Source organism: Rattus rattus, chromosome X, assembly GCF_011064425.1.
Source record: "Rattus rattus isolate New Zealand chromosome X, Rrattus_CSIRO_v1, whole genome shotgun sequence".
Taxonomy (NCBI): domain Eukaryota; kingdom Metazoa; phylum Chordata; class Mammalia; order Rodentia; family Muridae; genus Rattus; species Rattus rattus.
In genome coordinates, this window is record NC_046172.1 from 69,283,301 (window position 1) to 69,303,321 (window position 20,021).

Below are 20,021 nucleotides of genomic sequence, written 5' to 3' on the forward strand. Positions count from 1 at the left end.
CAGGAACAATTCTGCGTCTGAGTTTTTGATTCTGGGTTGGCAACCCCATCCCTGTACCTGATGCCCTATCTTTTTACTGGAGGTTCCCCATTGTAGGGCATTTCATCTAAGGTTCCTCCCTTTGAGTTCTGAGAGTCTTTCACCTCCCAGGCCTCTGGTATATTCTAGAGGGTCCCACAACCTTCTACTTCCCAAGGTCACCTGTTTCTATTCTTTCTGCTGGCCCTCAGGGCTTCAGTCCTGTTCTCCCACCCAATACCTGATTATGTTCCCCTCCCTGTCCCCTTTCGCATCCAGGTTCCTCCCTCTCTCTCCCCATCCTGTGAGTGATTGCTTTCTCCTCCCTCCCAAGTGGGATTGAGGTGTCCTCACTTGGGCCCTTTAGCTTTTTAACCTTCTTGAATTCTATGGATTGTATCCTGGGTATTCTGTACTTTTTAACATCAATATCCACTTATTGGTGACTACATACCATGCATGTCCTTTTGGGTCTGGGTTACCTCAATCTTCTTTCTTAAATAACTCAATATCACCATCTCAAGGGTGTCACTTTCCACAGAGATCTAGGCCCTCCTACATCAACCATTAATTAGTATCCCACAGACTTCTCTTCTTTTTATTCTTTGTTCTGGTTATTTATGAAATACATGGCATTACAGAATTCCATTTAGATTTGTTATTATTATTTTCAGGTACATCCGTTTTAGTAGTTTCTTTAGCTATCAGATTATATATCCATTATTTAATCTCCTGTGTAGATCTGAGCGCATTTTACCAGTTTCAGAAGCTGTAGAAAGCTTTGAGGGTTTTATGCCTCTTTACCATTATATTTATATTATTCTGAAACCTTTCTTCTCCAATCATAAACAACATATTTGTACCATAAATTTTGTTTCATCTATCAAATATAAATAAAAAGTTCAACAAAATTATAGCCTGTTGTATTTACCCATATAACTTTTTTCCTTCTTAATACCCAATTGCTTTAGAATTTTATTCTATTTAGAGAAATTCCTTTAGCTAGTCTAAAAGTAGGTCTAATAGTTATTTGTTATTTACATTTCCTAGGCCTGAAAAATACCATGGTTTGTTCTCTTCATCTGAAAAGGAACTCTATTTCTTTTTTTTAATAAAATTCATAGTTGACATTTCTGTTCTTTGAGCATTTTATGAGTTTTTTCCCTCTTTTTAAGTTTTATTTTTAAAAATTGTTTTATATATTTACATTCCAAATGTTGCCTCCCCATCCCTGTCCATGCTCCAAGAGTTCTTCACCACACCCACCCCTTTTCCTCTGAGAGGGTGCTTCCCCACCTGCACCCCAACATCCCTATTCCCTCGGGCATCAAGCCTTTAAAGGATAGGAATATTCTCTCCCACTGAGGCCAGAGAAGGCAGCCCTCTCATACGTATGTGAGGGGTGGTGGGTGGGGGAAGAGGGGACTACAGACCAGCCCATGTGTGCTCTTTGGTTGGTGGTTTAGTCCCTGGGAGCTTTGAGGTGTCTGGTTGGTTGATGTTGTTCTTCGTATTGGGTTGCAAACCCCTTCAGCTCCTTTGACCTTCCCCTAACTCCTCCAGAGGGGTCCCTGAATTCAGTATCTGCATCTCATTGCCATTATTTCTAGGAGAACTTGCTATTGTTTTATGGTTTTCCAATAACTAAGGCTTTTCTTACACTTTTCGGTTTTTGATTTAAGTAGTTTTTATTTTGATTTCTCAAGGAATAGATTTCTTTGAATATATTCTGTTTGGTATTCATACTTTTTCTCCACCCCCCTCCACCCAACTCTCTCTGTATATACAGATATATTAATGAAGATTGCTAATACAGAGAACTTATTAGCCACTACTTCTCTGAATATTCTTTTAGTTTCTGCCTTTAATTCCAGGGTTCTCATTATGTGGCCATTAGATATGCATAAAGGCATAGAGGACTCTTGGATCAATTTCATTATAGTAATACTTTTTTACTGTTGCTTATATTATGAACTTTCCTTTGTATGTTACTTTTCTCTGTCCTTTCTCTTCATTTTTATAACCCATTCATTACGATTTTTCTCGTTGCTATTTTCTTGTTTATTGGGATTATTCTAAAATTTTTGTTCAGTTAATCTTTTTATTACCCATTTCTTGCCAAGATTCAATGGTCTGTTGTAGAATAATCTGTTTTAAGCCTCTTTTTCTTTTTTTTTAATTATTATTAACTTGAGTATTTCTTTTATTTACATTTCTAATGTTATTCCGCTACCCAGTTTCCAGGCAAACTTCCCTAATCCTCCCCTCCCTTTCTTTTTTATGGGTGTTCCTCCCACCTCCCCCATCATTGCTGCCTCCCCAACAATCACGTCACTGGGGTTCAGTCTAGCAGGACCAAGATTGCCTATTTCTTAATTTCTTTTTTCTTTTTTTTTATTATGTTTTAATTTTCCAAGCATTTAATTAATGAAGAAAATAATTTCATTAGGAAATTTTCTTTTCTTTTCTTTTCCTCCTTTCTTTCTTTTCCTCCTTTCTTTCTTTCTTTCTCTCTTTCTTTCTTTCTTTCTTTCCTTCTTTCTTTTTAGCAGTACTGCAACTTATTTGATGTTAAACAGGTTCATTTTCATCCACATTGACCATCTGTAGAGTGTTGAATGTGATAACAGGCACGTAAGTTTCCAATGTGAGCTTGTTTGGTGAATCCTCATCCTCATTATGTTTTCTGGACAAACCTACTCGGATGCGATATAGAACATTCCTTATTTCCTTGGCCCAGACAGCTTTATCGAGCCTGGTGTCAATACACTCACTTGGATTCCCCATTTCCTTCAAGGGGAATTTCCGAATTTCTTAGAGTTCCCAAGGAACATGCTTCTTGAAGCCCCCAATGGATGCACTTGTGAATGTTGATGGTGTTTTCTCGGGTCACCATCTCATTGATGGCAGAACGGTCCTTCTTCTAGCCACCCTTCTTTGTGGGAGCTATTCTACTGGGCTCAAGTTGGAAAGGAAGGGTGCAAGGGATTGTGGGATGGAAAGTTGTGCAGGCCATACAACTTTCATTAGGAAATTTTTCCGTTTATCTGCCATTGTACATATTTATCTACCCATTCCTCACTTTTGTCCTTGATCTTCCCACAGGTAAACCTTCTACAACGCCCCAAAAAAACCCTACTTCTCCTTCTGATATGATTCTTTTTTTCCATGTTAGAGAACACACAGACACACACAGACACACACACACACACACGATATGTACATACATTTTTTCCATGCATAAGAGAAAAAAATATAAAGTCTGCCTTGTTTTGCTTAAAGAATCTGCCATTCTAGCCACTGCTCAAAATAGCAGTGTTAGTCTTTATGACTAAATAAAACTCATATATACATAGTATATACCTAGGAGTATTGTGGCTGGATTATATGGTAGTTTTTTTATAATATTTTGTGAAATCCTCCATTGATTTCCCTAGTGGCTACACAAGCCACACTCCTATCAGAAATATATTTACATCGCATCCCCCGCATCCTGGTCAGAGTCAGTTGTTTGTATGATAGTTTAAAACAGAAATGTGATAGAGTAATTACTGGATGCAGTAATTAAATTTTATAATTTGAAATTTATTGGATCATGATTTTCTATAGTTTATATTATTTTGTTTAAAGAGACAATATTTTTGAATAGCTTTGCTTCTGTAAGTTAAATGTCAATATTCTCTTATGGCTTTTAATATCATGAGAACTACAGCTTTTGTGTTTGTGTATGTCTGTCAGTCTGTCTGTCTATCTAGAACTGATATTCAGTCACATATTTTGTCAGGCATTCCTGGTTTAATTGATGGAAAAAATCTGTGACTTTCTCTTTCTCAATTTTTGTAATTTCTTGCTAAAGGATTTTATGGTTGCTTAAAAGCTTTTGTTGGGAAATTCTAAAAATTCCTTGTATCTTGATATTGATATCTATCAATTGATTTTCCTTATCTACTTGAGACTTCTTTTTAGTCTTTCAGTGAGTATTGAATCTAGCTGAAAACCTGAGCACTTGGTTACTGTGTTATGAAACTTTTAACACATGAAAGTCTTATTCTGATATCTTGTTTTGGAAGGTTACCTCCTGTGGTAAACATTCTGAGGAAGTGGGACAGTTTCTATTAACTGCCAAGTTGAAGTGAATGTTCTTCTAATTGGCCTGATTACATATGATACAACGGAAGGCTTTATGATGTCACTTGATATGACAGAGCTTGGGGTATCATTTTTGTGCTGTTAGAATGAAAGTTTCATCTCTCGACTCTGCTTTTCCTGACACGAACCTAATAAATAGTGTTGGTGTATCTCTTTAAATCCAGATAATGGCAGAAGTCTGAGCTCATTTCTCATCCTTTTATCCTTACGTGAGATAAGAGTCAGAATTTCCCCAAACCAACCTGTTGTGGAGTTTGGTTTGAGTCAAATATTGTCTAAAGGTTTTGTGCAGTATTTCTTTCATCATCTTGAGCTTTCAGTATGTTTTATGTATAAATGTTTGTGATTTTTCAGTCATACGAAGAAACCATTAAACTATGAGATCCAAAGAAGTCTAAAGGGCTGAGAGCTTATACAAATGCAATGAGAGCCATTTGAGGTAGTTAGGGAAGATATTAAGAAACTCTGTCCTGAAGGAGTTTTGCATGACAAAATCTCTCCAAATTCTACATGGTTAAATGGGTATTCATGTCCTACTAAACTCCATATGAGGCCATCACAACTAATATCAATGACATTCAAGCATGCCAGGAAGATAGGACTATTATGAGCAGTAGTTCTCAGGTCAGATCTGAAAGTTTATCATTTGTTGATGACATGATGCATATACCACATGATCTGATGATATGTCAATAAGCCTGCACCCATTAGTGTGAGGTTCACTACCTTTTATATGTGTCCATTGCATCATTATTTAACCTGGTGTGTATGATAGCCATTTAGACATGGGTTTTGTTTTATATGGTTTTGATATGTCTATATTTCCACGTATTCTTAATTTAATTTTAGTTGTAGAAGTTCATAGGTGGTAATATTTGACTCATCTAAATAAGTAATTCTGAACCTTCCTAAAGTTACTTTGTTGCTACTTCATAACTCTAATTTTGCTACTATTATGACTTGTAATATAAATGTCTAATATGCAGGATATCTGATATCCGACTCCCAAAGGGATCACAACCCTAAGGTTGAGAACCTTGACAGATGATCTTGTCCCTTCATAGTTCTTTTTTTTTTTCTTTTATTGGATATTTTGTTTACATTTCAAATGTTATCCCCTTTCCTTGTTTCCGGTCCATACATACCTATCCCATCCCCCTCCCCCCGACTTCTATGAGGGTGCTCCCCAACCCACCCATCCACCCACTCCCTCCTGCCGCCCCGCCCTGTCATTCACCTACACTGGAGCATCTAACCTTAATAGGATCAAGGGCCTCTCGTCCCACTGATGTCCGATAAGGCCATCCTCTGCTACATATGCAGCAAGAGCCTTGGGTGGCTCCATGTGTACTCTTTGGTTGGTGGTTTAGTCCCTGGGAGCTCTGGGGGTTCTGGTTGGTTAATATTGTTTTTCTTCCTCCTTCAGTCCTTTCTCTAACTCTTGTATTGGGGACCCTGTTCTCAGTCCAATGGTTGGCTGTGAGCATCTGCCTCTGTATTTGTCAGGCTCTAGGAGAGCCTCTCAGGAGACAGCTATATCAGGTTCCTGTCAGCATGGAACGTCTTGGCACCCGCAATAGTGTCTGGGTTTGGTGTCTGTATACGGAATGGATCCCAAGGTGGGACAGCCTCTAAATACTTTCTTTCAGTCTCTGCCCACACTTTGTCTCCACAGATTCCATTAGTATTTTGTTTCCCTTTTAAGGAGGAGTGAAGCATCCACACTTAGGTCTTTTTCCTTCTTGAGCTTCATGTGGTTCTGTGGATTGTATCTTGGGTGTTCCAAGCTTTTAGACTAATATCCACGTATCAGTGAGTACATACCATGTGTGTTCTTCTGTGATTGGGTTACCTCCTCCTAGCTCTTGCTGGGTAGGCAGGTAGTTATGTGCTTGCAACAAACAAAATGGTGTAGTTGGCATCAGGGTTTGCATTCAAAATGCAGCCATCTCGTTCTGTTCACTACTCTGCCTCAATAGCCTGTGTGATTTTGAGGGCAGCACAGATGAACCACTATTTTGTATAGTAGAAAACCAAGGTTGAGTTCCAAGCACCAACATAGAAGTTAAAAACATTCAGTAACTACACTCCCAGGAGATTTGATAACTTTTGACTGCCTCCGAGAGCACCAAGCACTCATGTGATGCATATCTAAATATGCAGGCAAACACTCATACACATGTAAAATGAACACATCATTTTAAGAATTGTGTTTGGGGATAGCCTACATTTCAAACTTCTCAACGAATTGGGGGATGGGGTGGTGGTAGTGTCACTCAAGGCAAATTACTGCCTTAAAACTCCAATTGGAATAGCTTGGGGCAAAGTGCCTTGTACTCCACATAAAACTTAATTCTTCACACCTCAGGCAGAATCCATGGCCATCACAGCACACTTAAGCAAGTTCTTTATATGACTTGAAGATTAAGTGTCTCATATTTTCCATAATCATTTAAGTAAAGAATAAAATCAAAAGTGAAAATTTGATGATACAATTCTGCCGTGTGCAGGAAATAGTACTGTTTTCACACAAATGAAAAAAAAAATGTTTCCAAAGGCTTAGTTAAAACCTTTGCAGGAATGTTGCTTGACTTGCTTAAGAGCATAGTCAGAGGGGTTCTAATGTGAGTACAGTGGAGGGTCTAGAGGGAAGGAAAAGGGAAAGTGATCGAATTCTTTTGATTGGAAACATGTATAAAATGCTGGGTGTGGTGGTGCACAGGCCTTTAATCCCAGCATTTGGGAGGCAGAAGCTGGTGAATCTCTGGTGTGTTCAAGGCCAGCATGCTTTATCTACAGAACAAGTTCCAAACCAGTCAAGGTTACACAGTGAGCAACTATCTCAAAGCATTGTATTAAAAATAAAAAAATCTAAAGTATTTTTGTAACAACAGAATAAAAATACAAACAAGCTACACTTGCTAGTGTTGCCTATTTTGAAGCATTAGTAAAAACAAACCCTCGATCTTTATCTTCCTTCAGATGAGGGGTATGTCTGATAAGTCCCTGCGACTAGTGCTCTCCACATTCAGCAACATACGGGAGGAACTTGGACATCTTCAAAATGATTTGACAGTAAGATTTAAATATTTTAAATATTTTGATATTTCTTTCTCCTGTATTTCTGATAATTAGCTTCTTAACACAGAAATGAAAATGTTCAGTATACTTTTTAAAAATATATTGTAAAAATAGCAATATTAGCCAGATCCATATACATGAATTATTTTGTGAAACAGCTAATTAGCATCAGATGAGAAAGGAACTGTCCCATGAGTGCATGGAAATGTTGATATGCACAAATCATTTAATATCCCACTAAGGTAATTTAATGCTTAAAGCCAGAGTTGTCTACAAAATTAGAAGAACTATAGTCATTTAATAAGAATTTCCTTCTTTATTGTAATAATAAAACATATTTTGAATTTCTCTTTAAATAAAACAACTTGAAGACCCCTTTCTCTGATAAAATTTCACTCTACCGAAAAATACTTTGAGGGCTTTGGAATGTTTCCCCCTACTTTTCTAGTTAGTTTCTGTAGTCTCATAAAGGTAGCTGGATTTTAATTTGAAGATTCTCCACCTGCTGAGATTAAGAAGTCTTTGTAGATTGAAATAAAACGTAAAAATTATTCAGAGCATTCTGCTTCATGGCAATTGGCAGTAGCCAATCCATCAAAATAGTCCTTTCAATATAGGTTTTCAAAGTCCGTGTGTTTGTATTTTATATTTCTCTTGATTTTGAAGAATTCTACTTTGTTAAGCAGTTACAGATGAAACAAGTTTTTATTTAAATTTTACAACATAATCAAGACATTACCTGTAACAATTTTATATAACTCTGAATTATTGCTAATTAGTTATTACTAATAAGTAATTTATGCCTTTAGTCACTGGAAAATGACAAGATAAGACTTGAAAAGGACTTGGCATTCAAGGAAAATCAAATAAAAGAGTATGAAGAACTCTTGGCATCAGTGAGAGCAAATAATCGCCAACAGCAAGTAAGTTGATTGTGTTTTGTAGGTGATGCTCTAGAATGATAGCTTTCCATATGCACAATTACTGACACGATGAAGTCCTGAGAAGCAATTCAAACGGTATTACAGTGTGACGGAAGAATCTGGCCATCTGAGAATTGGACAGCTTTACATATTTTCAACAACTGAATATCCTCTCAAAAAATAGGCAACCTTATGTATTATAAAGCATACAAAGTACACAGTTCTCTATATTTTGGGACAACAAACTTGTCACTGAAAATCTAAGTTGACTCAGTCATTTAATCTAATGATGTATTAAATGGGAAAAATTGTACATCTTATGTTTGTGCACAGAATAGACAAAGGAATGAACTTTATAGGCATTCTGTGTTGTTTGAGCAGAGATGGTTCTAACCAAACTATGATGAGCCTTCAGAGTTCATTCTCTCAATTTGGTCTCATGACTTTCCCAAAGTTTTTACAAAGTTAATCATCTTACCACAGTGAAAGGCAAGCTCATTTTAGGGACTGCTAGGATAGTATGATATACTCAGACAAACAAGGATCTAATAACTAAATTGGGACTGAAACTTTTACATAAATGTTATTCCTTTTTACTCAAGTTAGACACATAAGATTAGGGAAAAGATCAAAACGTAGTATGATGTTTAAAATATCATCTAAAGGCAAGAATTTAAAAGATTTAGTTTGAAATTTTTTTTCTCCATATTTCTCTATGAATCTCTAGTGTAAAAGGGCACTTACTTTGTAAATTCAAAATGCATTCTTCTTATGGACTTGTACTTTCTTTACAGCAAGGACTTCAAGACTCAAGCTCAAAATGTCAGACATTGGAAGAAAATAACCTTTCTCTTCGACATACACTGTCGGACATGGAATACAGACTAAAAGAACTAGAGTATTGTAAACGTAATTTAGAGCAAGAAAATAAAACCTTAGAATACAGGTACTATTTTTTTATCGTATTGTCCTCGTTATATAGCCATAAAGCTACCATTTTTAGTAGAATATATAAACTTCACCTTGGGACATATTTGGACGCCTTTTGGTTGGCCTTCAATGAAAGTTGTGTTATGCTGATACTTGAGCTTTATCAAACAGCCTGTCAAGATCATTTTTATTATTTCAATATCTTATTTAATCACATGGTATTCATGTCTTAATAAATCCTGAAACCTAATATGTATTTCCTTCATAACAATCCAATTACAGAAAGTTATTTTGGTTTTGTGTAGGTGTCTGAGACTTGCACGGGCTCGATGCTACAGGGTAAAATGGATGAGATTGGCAACCATTATATGGAGATGGTCAAAAACTTGAGACTTGAGAAAGATAGAGAAATCAGCAAGCTAAGGGTATGTTGATCCTGCATTGCATAAAATTGTCTACAGAAACTTTTTTAAAACCATATTGATTGTTGGGCCTTGAGAGATAACTCAGAGGTTAAAGAGAGTTTGGATACCATCAGCCATGTAAGAAGCCATGCATGTCCTCCTTCAAATGCTTGTAACTACAGCTCTCTTAGATCTATTACCTCTTTCTGGCCTCTGCATACACATACAAGCTTGCACATTTATCATGAATGTATGGACAAGTTAATAAGACAATTTTTTATTAAAATATCATCACCATCACCACCACTCCTCTACTCGGCCACTATTAAAAAGAAAAATAAATTACGGTTACAATTTTAAAGTACTAAAGGAAAAATAAATTGAAGACTTTAATATTTTCTAAAACCTTTTCTTATAAATAAACTTTTGTATCTTAAAAAAAAACAGTGAAACTTCTAACTGGTACTTCAAGTTAAAAGATTTTTAGACTTTAAGCTATTTTTTTCTCAATTGGCATAAAAGATATTAAGTTCACTGTCTTGATTTTTATTAATTTTTAACAGCTTATGTTTGGGAGATGGGTGAAGGATCTTTCATAATATTGCTTAATGCATGTTTATTTGCAGAATAATAATATATAAAATTGTATAACTAAGCCATAGTTTATCTGGGTGATATTTTGGTTACTTTTTTAATTAAAAATTAATTATACCATTCCCCCCTTTTCTTTCCTCTCTCCAATCTCGCCTGTACATCCATTCATTGCTCGTTCTCCAGATTCTTGCCTTTTTTCTTTAAATATTATTATATATTTTTATAAATGACTAAATACATAAATACAACATGCTCAGCCTATTTAGTGTTACTGTATAATTTTGAGGCTAACCATTCAGTATAGAATAACAAATTAGGGGATGTATACATACAGAAAGCTGTTTCCCCCATTCTCTGCATTCCTAAGTTGCCTGTAGTTGTTTGTTTACAGTTTTCTTTCTGTGTTAGCATGCTGATTGACAGTATCTTTCTGCAGGTCTTGTTTAGGCAGCAGTATTGAGGTATCGTGGGTGAAATTTCCCAGTCATTGATAGAAAGGTCAATCTCACAGCACATTTACTTGTCTTGTGGCTTGCTTGCTTGCTTACAATCTTACTGTCCCCTCTTCCTTGATATTCCCTGAGCCATAGGTTCAAGAATTGTGTTTTACATGTATTAATTGTGGCTAAACATATCATGATCATTTGTTCTCTGCATTTTAATAATTACACATATTAAGAATTTTGTCACTCCTGATAAATTATGACGGACTATGCTAATCTATAATGGACATCAAAATTAGGATATTTGTTAGAGTAAATACATAGTATCTTGCCTTATAAGTCTATGTTGAATTGATTTAACTGATCCTTAATTTACTGTGTCCTAAAGGTAGAAAATATATTTAAATAGCTTATGATTTATTTATTTTTAATTTTTGTGGATTGTTGTTTTGTCTCCATGAGGATATTGAATCCCCTGGAACTGGAGTTTAAAGACCTTTGTGAGCTGCCATGGGGGTGCTAGGAATTGAACCTGGGTCCTCTGGAAGGGCAGGCAGTGTTCTTATCAGCTGAGCCATTTCTCCAGCCCTGACATTTAAATATCTTGATGGATGAAATGGCCAATTATTTTTCTTTCCTAATATTAGTGATTTTTTCTAAAATAAATTTTAAAAAAGTTTGTTAATGGCCTCCTGATCATTTCTACCAAATTCCTTTCACTGGTTTCTTTTTTCCAACCTAATGTTTAATAGCACTTTAACCTGGCAGCTTCTATGTCCACATATGTGGAAGTGAGGAAGACGTCTGCCTCCAGATCTTCCCTTTGAGTTGCAGCTGTTACTATATTATTCTGGATCATTTCTGAGATGCTTATCTCCCTGGAATGCTATGAATATTCAGTAAAGACATGGATCAAAAGTCATTTTGTGAACCGAAGGCCACTGTATATAACATTAAGATTGAAGGTGCCTTAATTTGTTTTTGATTGAATCTGAAGTGCCTCTTTTCTTAGCTTTATTTTATTGCTATGGCCTAAAGCAGTTGACAAGATACTTAATCACAAATCTCAAGCACAGATTTTTAAGATGAGAAACTTGAAACTGGCATTTCAAATTATGTTTTATATCAATAAAATTCTATAGACATTTATAGAAATTGATATATTATTTTTCATTTAATGACTAGCTATGTGGCTTGACTTAACTATGCTATATTAGCATTAAGTTGTATTTTTAAAAGCATGATAATTATTATTATTTCTAAATCCTTAGTCTCAATTAAACCAGTACCAAAAAGATGTTTCAAAAAGAGAAGGAAGTTGTAGTGATTTCCAATTCAAACTTCATGAATTGACAAGTTTGCTGGAAGAGAAGGATTCTCTTATAAAGCGTCAATCAGAGGTAAGAAAAGGGAGAGAAAATGCAAGGTGAAGAATGGTACAATTATGCTCTATATAATAAATAATTCCCATGGATTAGGAAAGGACACATTGAGAGGGAGCGATGGTTAAAGGCTCCTAATGAAAACACCAAGGAAAGGACACATCTCCAAGATATAATTTACTATATATCAATGTATGTATATGAATTTACCCATAATGGAATAAAAGAAGGAATTGAAGTTATAAAAAAAAGACAGGTGCTGTACATTTACTATTTCTAAGACACTGGATTTTTATTTTATTACAGTGAAATTCTCTAAAGCCTGTGAGCTCATTCTTAGATCATGAACTCCTCCTTCACAGTAGTCCTTTAGAACTTAGCATATACTAGATTTATTGTGTTGTATTGGTACCATGTAGCCCAGAATCTAGTATATACTAAGTTCTAAAGGAACTACTATTATTTTAAAAATGGCACTCACAGTAACATTCATAATAAATTTGTTAGGACTCTGAATTTACTTCCTTATGGAAATTTCACCATTATTATTATTATTAATTTGCCTTCATTTTCAACTGCTCAGAACAAAAAATAAATCACATCTTCATACTGACAGCCATGTCCATCCAATTGTCAGCATCCTACCTCAGTTAGTGGGGTTCTTAAAAGGCATGTATAAGATTTTGGCTACTGTGGATAAACATTAGTAGAATTACAAAACAGGAGGCATGATGGGGTTTCTTAGTAAACATCTTACCTAATGCTTATATTTCTATTTAAATGATTACTGTGCTTTATTTGCAAGGAACTCTCAAAGTTGAGACAAGAAATATATTCATCCCATAACCAATCCTCTGGGGGTGGAAGGACTACAATCACCACAAAAAAGTAATGTACTTTAAAATGACGTTCTAATGGGCCAAGTTATTACAAAATTTAAGTTATTATTCTCCTAGTCGATGTGTGTATTACTAAAAAGGGTTTGTATCTTTTATTTGTCAGCAATTTTACTACAGAATGAATGTTCAAAAAAGGCATTGATATCATGGTCAGGATAATTGTGTATCATATTTACAGTATGTTAAATACTATAAAAATAATAACAAATCAGCTTTTTTATGAAATTGGGGCTATCAGTTGATAGATATTTAGTTGTACTAAGTTGTGGAAAGCAATCTTTACCTTGCCCTGATTATTCAAATTGAGATTAGTAACCCTTTATGTGAAAAGCATGTTTCACTAATTAAAGTTTATGCCTGAAACCTTGGATAATATAAACTCTTATATAAAACTTTGATTTTTATTTGTTTTTAAGCATATATTATCAAGGTCAGCATATAATTTTTCCATTATTAAGTACAGTTGTTTTAAGTATGTTGACTTAAAGAATATATACATCTGAACTTTCAGCATCAGTAATTTTGTGCTTTAGGAAATAAAATGGTTATGTGTGCTATCACCAGTTGAACTGATAGTGAAGAAGGCTGAGTCAGTGACTGAGTAGCATGTAAAGTACGGATACATTAAGGAATAATTTGCATGCTGATTGTAGGACAACAGCACAAGGTTTTATTAGCCTACTCAGTGTATAACATTTGTAACTTAAGAATTATTTATTTGGGAAAATTTTAATTAGTGTTTTAGAATGTATTTAGGAAAGAATATCAGGAAGTGTTGGTAATTAAGGCAGAGGCAGGATACTGCTTTTTTCTATGTATAAAAAAGCACTATAGAGTTCTACCACACAAGATACGACTGTGACATACATTACTGTGTCACTTTAATAAACTTTCTAGAATCCAGTTGATTTTTCTTTCCCTATCCTGTAACCATGAAAACCTCTGAGTGGTGAGCTCAGCAATTATGGTACTTACTTTGTTTTTATCTTTTCTGTGTATTATAGTCCTGTGCTACCAGTGACCCATCATAATCAGAAGCGCGTGTTCCTCCCTTTATTTAACATAAAATATGCACTTTCATATTTGGGAAGGCATTTCATTTGAAGTCATTCAGTGATAAATTTATTTCTGCAGGGGAATAGGAATGGGAATGACTACAAATGAAAGTTATTTCATACTACTAGTAACTCTGTTTTTGGTGTATAGGTACAGAACACAGTATCCAATCCTAGGTCTCCTGTACGATGACTATGAATATATACCACCAGGTAGTGATACACAAACTATTGTGATCGAGAAAACAGAAGACAAATGGACTTGTGTAAGTTTATTTGGGTATTTTTAGCCTATTTTAATTACATATTTATAGCTTTTAAAAATGAGGTAAAATATCAGATGTCATAGACAATTTGAAGTGGGACAGAACATGAATGTGAATGGATCAATAGAATTTATCTTGTAACCTTCAATGAGGATACTTGTTACCTTTTATTCCTTTAAAAATGGAAAACAGATTTGTGTCTATTTTCTGACTAAACTGTAATATCTTCCAGTTTTAAATTCTGGGGTTTAATCTGAAGCCAAGTAACCATGCGAATAACATCTACTCAAAAATTTACTTTTGTCAACTACCTTCTCTAACATAACCAGATAACATAGATATCAACGCCATTCTAAATAATTCAACTCATTACTACAGGGCTGATTGTTTTACAATCTCTTCTTGTACATGGATGCCAGCTTCTTTCTTCAGATGTTTACTGCTTTCTTTGTTAACATTTAGAATAGTGATCATCAAAGAGGAAGTATTTATTCCCCAGCACAATAGTTCTCTCCAGTGGCATCTACTTTCCTACTCCAGAATTTTTACTATATTTGGACATTTTCAGTTTTCAGTATTCAGAGGTCAGCAGTATTGACATCAACTGGGTATAGACCAAAGTGCTGCCATACATCCTATGGTGTGCAGGGTACTCTTTACAAAAGATCATATGATCCCAAACTTTAATAATGTTGACCTTGAGAAAACTTGCTAATATTAAGAAATGCTCTTGAGTTTTACTTAATTATATACTTCTACAATCTTGTAAGATATTTTAATAGTAATTCACTGATCATGAGTGCGGGAATGTGAAACTTTCTTCCTGCACAATCGACAGAGAAATTTCAGAATCTCAGCTCTCGATCCATACATAATTTTATTCAAAACAGCAACTTTAGTGTTGTTATCGTCTACCTGTCATATGGCTTATATAGTAAGATGAAGAAAATCCATGGTTAGTAAACCCAAGAAAGTGCTTAGTCTGAAAAAGTAGAGGTGGATTGAAAGAGAGCATGAGGAGAGCATTCAGTTTACTAATAATGCTTTGTTTTCTGAGATTTGTGATTTTGAACGCATGTGTGGAATTTGGAAACAAAGGTTTAGAGTATATATGTTTTGCATTTTTATTGTACTTTGATACATATATGTTGAAAAAGAATATTATACCATAAAATTACAGGGCTACATAGTGTAACCTTCTCTTGGGGAAAAAAAGGTGTGTGTGTGTGTGTGTGTGTGTGTGTGTGTGTGTGTGTGTGCGTGTGCGGGGATGAGGGGACAAAAATAAAAGAAAAATATATATCTTTTGGCCAAACAAGCTAAAGTACTTCAGTAGTGATAAAAGTCATGATGGTTTCAGTTCTAATGTTCCTTCACAGTAGTAGGCATCCATCTTTTAAGTAATCAGTGAATGTAAGCAGTATGAAGTAAATCTCCAACAAAAATACAAATACATGAATAGTTTAACCCTTTTAAAATCATTTTCAGACCATCAACTTGTTGAGAAATATTACTAATTATCAAATGAAAAAAGTACTAATAACTTAAGTATCAGATTCATAGCAAAATTATGTCTGCACAGGATACAAATTTTCCCTAAAGGATAATTTGATCCTAAAAGTTAAGAGTCAAAAAAATTGCTTGATGGGGTTGGAGAGATGGCTCAGTGGTTAAGAGCCCTTAACTACTCTTCCAGAGGTCCTGAATTCAATTCCCAGGAACCACAAGGTGGCTCACAACCATCTGTAATAGGATCTGATGTCCTCTTCTGGTCTGTCTGAAGATAGCTACAGTGTACTCATCTATATAAAAATAAATAAATCTTTTATTTAAAGGGTCTAGTGTTGTAGCCATTTCGTCTGTCTCTAATGAAATATATAATTAAGGTGGGAAAGGAGTATAGAGGAAGAAGTTCCAAATATATTCAAGTAAGTTCATAAATGATAGGACTGTATTTATTGGCTGACATATTTTACCATATATTTAACCTCTAAATATGACAATAACAACAAAATGTACCCAATGTCCCCACTCTTGCCTTACAGTCATTTAAAACACATTCCTTAAGCCAGAGATTATCATTTTATTGAGTACTCTATAAAATAGTATATAAAAGTGTGATACATTTCTGTTAACAGTATACATACCCAGCTAAATATTTTTAGTAACTATGTACCTGTAATAATGGTAGGATTTTAAAAAATAATTGTGAACCAATTTTAAAATACATATTTTTTCTTTTGTAGCCATGAATGGATTCGTTCTACAACACTACAACCCAAAGGAAATTTTCTTTGTCTGCATGAGTATTTTAATTGTCATTCTTCTATTGCTAAAGTGTAATCAAATTGTGAATCATGGTATGGATCTAATGGAATGATTTAATTCTGGAGATGAGTTTTCCCAGTCATTAAGGAGACCTGAGTCCTTCTTTTACACACTGATGTATTTGATATGACACCATGCAAATGGGAGAAAAAAACCTTTGTGTTTAAACTCTGATTGCAGACAGTATAGACCCGAACTTGCTATTTTTATATAGGGCGCTTCCTGTATGTTGAACTTATTCATACAGTAGAGTCTTTACAAGTTATTCTGTTAAATGTGCAACTCAACTACAGGATTCAGTCCTGTTTTTTCAGCAAAACGGAGACAAAGAACAATTAAATGTAAAAAATGGGTTAACTAGAACATGAAATAGACAACCTAAATGTACTTTTTTCACATTAAGCTTGTGACTAAAAGGAATACGGCAGTGCTAACATATCTTGGAAACAGCTAAGTCAAAGGTGGAGGTTAATTTTGTTAATCATGGAAGTGAGCTAATATCTTTTAAATAAATGCATTAATTAAATTATACATTGTGCAACTTGGTTCTAAGTACATGTCAGTACCTGGGAAAATCTGTTCTTTTAAAAACTATTTTCTGCAAGTGACCCCATTCACTTTGCAAAAACCATATAATACTGTACTGTAGTAGTGGGGCAATATGAATGTAGAATTTTTCATAGTGATATACAAACATATTGCATAGTCATCTTAAATAACGCAATTAGCAGTAAAAGATACTTGATAGCTGTTTCTTACTTGGAGAATATTTCATAATAGAGTCTGATATATTTAGAAATTTGTTAGTTGAATAACAATGACTTTACAAAGTGATACAAATATTTGTTTATTACATTACAAAAATGAAATTTCATAATATAACCCAATTAAAGGTATAAAAATTTGTTCATCAAATTAGGATTAATGTAACAAATTTATTCAGGTTACATGTTTAGTTCATAGTTTTGTAGTAAAATGTCTACAGAAACCTTTATAAAATTCTTCAATGGTTTGTAAGCATATTCTAATTTTTCTAAGAAGCAGTTAATACAAGCATGGCTGTGGCACTGTATGAGCTAAAACTATGAGTTAGAAATATTTAAAAGTCTTGATATGAAATTAAGAGTCTTATTTATATTCTTATAACACTTAAGATAATCATTAAGTTCTCTGACATGAATGTCTAGCTTATCAACATTTTATGATATAAAATGTTAATGTTTCATATTCTTACAATTCCCCTTTATTTTATGATCAAATAAGTTTCTCCCTCTGCTACCTACTCTTATAAGCAATTATGGCAAAAGTATATTGTTTTCCATCTATTACAAAAGTTACAATGGAATGCTTTAATTATCTTAACAGAAAATGCCATAATTACAGTTTGAAAATGAGAATTAAGTCTTTTTCAAAATTACTGAAAGCTAATGATATCTAGAATTAAACAGCAATTAAGAAGACAGTTTGTTTGATCTAAGATAGTGAATTAGAGTCATATAAAAGTTTCTCATTATTTTTACTAACATTTTAAGATCAATAGAAATAAGAGGGGAATGTGATATTAATTAAATTATACATTTAAATCTGGAGATGTTTTCCCCGAGTCGTTCAGGAGACCTGAGTCTGTTTTTTATACATTGATATATTTGCTATAATGTCATGCAAATGAGAGGGGGAAAATAACCTTTGTGTTTAAATTCTGATTGCAGACAGAGTAGACCCTAACTTGCTATTTTTATATAGGATGCTTCCTGTATTCACCAATCCCATGTAGTTACTCAATGCAAATTCTTGTGGCCTCAGGTGAAGATGTCTGTTTATCTCATTTCTATTTCCTTATGTTTTCACTTTAGATTTGTCAAATAAAATGGAGACTGGAGAGTGTCATGCAAAATATTCTTATGTCTAAATAAAATATGTTAAGCAACTGTATTGTCTCTGTGGAACTTCCAATAGGAAAGGCTTTTTAGCTTAACTTCCCATTTTACTGGGAACTTTTTTATCCTTTGATAATTTGCTTACAAATTTAGTTTTCTAAGTCCAAACATGGTTTGATATTTTCTTCCCATCTTGGTATTGGTGCTTTAGCCATATTACTGTTTTTGAACTTGAACTGTATGAAAACAGCAAATTTTTAAAAATTATTTAACTCTCAAATTTACATCAATTTAACAAAAGTCTTTGCATTTCTTTCTCATTATTGTAGTTTATAAAGATTGCATTTCTTTGGAAAATAATGGAATTTTGAAAGTAAATGTTTTCAAATTATTTCCTCAAATGACACATCTTTTCCATGATACACTACTACAAAATTTACTTGATTTTGTAGTAATTTTTGTTCAACTGAAAAATGCATTTTTTTCATGCTTACTCTAAGATTAATAGTAAATATAGTATTTCAGGGAAGAGCAAAATAAGCACATCTTTCATTGATAAAAGTACCTAATATTTACTCCAGAACAACAGACCTAACTCTTTTTATTCTACAAAGGAATAATGGGATTGTTATGTGACACAATTACATGATACCCAGTATCAACTGTCATTCTCAGTAATTTTCTTGAATTCATCTTATTAAGAATGTGTTTATTATTCCTGCTTAAAATATTCTGTAGTCTCTTGGTAGGTTAAACAGGGCTTTGTTTCTTTCTAATTAAAATGGCAAAGCTTTCCACATTCTTATTGAATTTAATTCCCAGAATATCCTATTAAATAGGTGGCTTCCAATTCTGCAAATGCGAAGAAGCAGGTACAGTGAGGTAGACAGTAGAAGACCAAGTCATAGAGATAGTGATTAAGGGGCCAGGTTTGCATCCTATGATACTGACATCAGGGCCCAATCTCAGATGCTCACCTCCTGCATCAAAATATATTAGACTAAATTTTATAGCAGTGAAATAGAGTTTGTTTCACTGGGTGGATCTATAACATATTCAACATTACAATGGCAAATTGGTGTGTATCATATGTACCAGATACAGCATTTAACTTAGATTACTATACCATATATTTTTAATAACAAATGTTAACCTCAATAAAAAATGTTAAACCACAAAAAGAATGTGTTTATAAAAGGCAGGTATGGTGGCATATGCCTTTAATCCCACACTTGGGAGGTAGAAACAAGCAAACCTCAGAGTTTAAAGACAGCCTAGTCTACAAAATGAGTTCTAAGATAGCCAGGGCTACACAAAGGAGCCATGTCTCAAAAAAATTTTTAAAAGGTGCTTATAAACCTTGTTTTCCCATACCAACATATTAATGTTTGGAGATTCATGCTCCAGAGTTCCTTTAAGAGGAAGACTTTACAAAATAATAATGCCTTATTTCTATACTGTGTTTGCTAATACAATCAGTGTTGAATACTCTGTATGGGTCAAGGACTAACAAAGCAAATACAATGTGTTTAAATGAAAGAATATATAGGTATTTTAATGTACCTTTCTAAAAGAGTCAAATGAGATAATCATACTGTGGAAAATATATGTTCCTAGAATGGCAGTTTGTAAATCAGATGGGAGGTGTAAATCACATGGGAGGATACTGCCT

General features: G+C 34.1%; 1 protein-coding gene across 1 annotated transcript in view; it reads left to right on the plus strand.

Moving 5' to 3' along the window:
• Window positions 1–18,400, plus strand: part of Pof1b (POF1B actin binding protein) — a 63,929-nt gene extending 45,529 nt beyond the window's left edge. The window contains 9 exon segments of the mRNA XM_032890022.1: window positions 7,150–7,242; window positions 8,058–8,171; window positions 8,966–9,098; window positions 9,101–9,117; window positions 9,407–9,526; window positions 11,814–11,942; window positions 12,730–12,812; window positions 14,030–14,144; window positions 16,391–18,400. Coding sequence (XP_032745913.1) covers window positions 7,150–7,242; window positions 8,058–8,171; window positions 8,966–9,098; window positions 9,101–9,117; window positions 9,407–9,526; window positions 11,814–11,942; window positions 12,730–12,812; window positions 14,030–14,144; window positions 16,391–16,396 — 810 coding nt within the window. The 3' untranslated portion in view covers window positions 16,397–18,400.
• The last annotated feature ends 1,621 nt before the right edge of the window (window positions 18,401–20,021 follow it).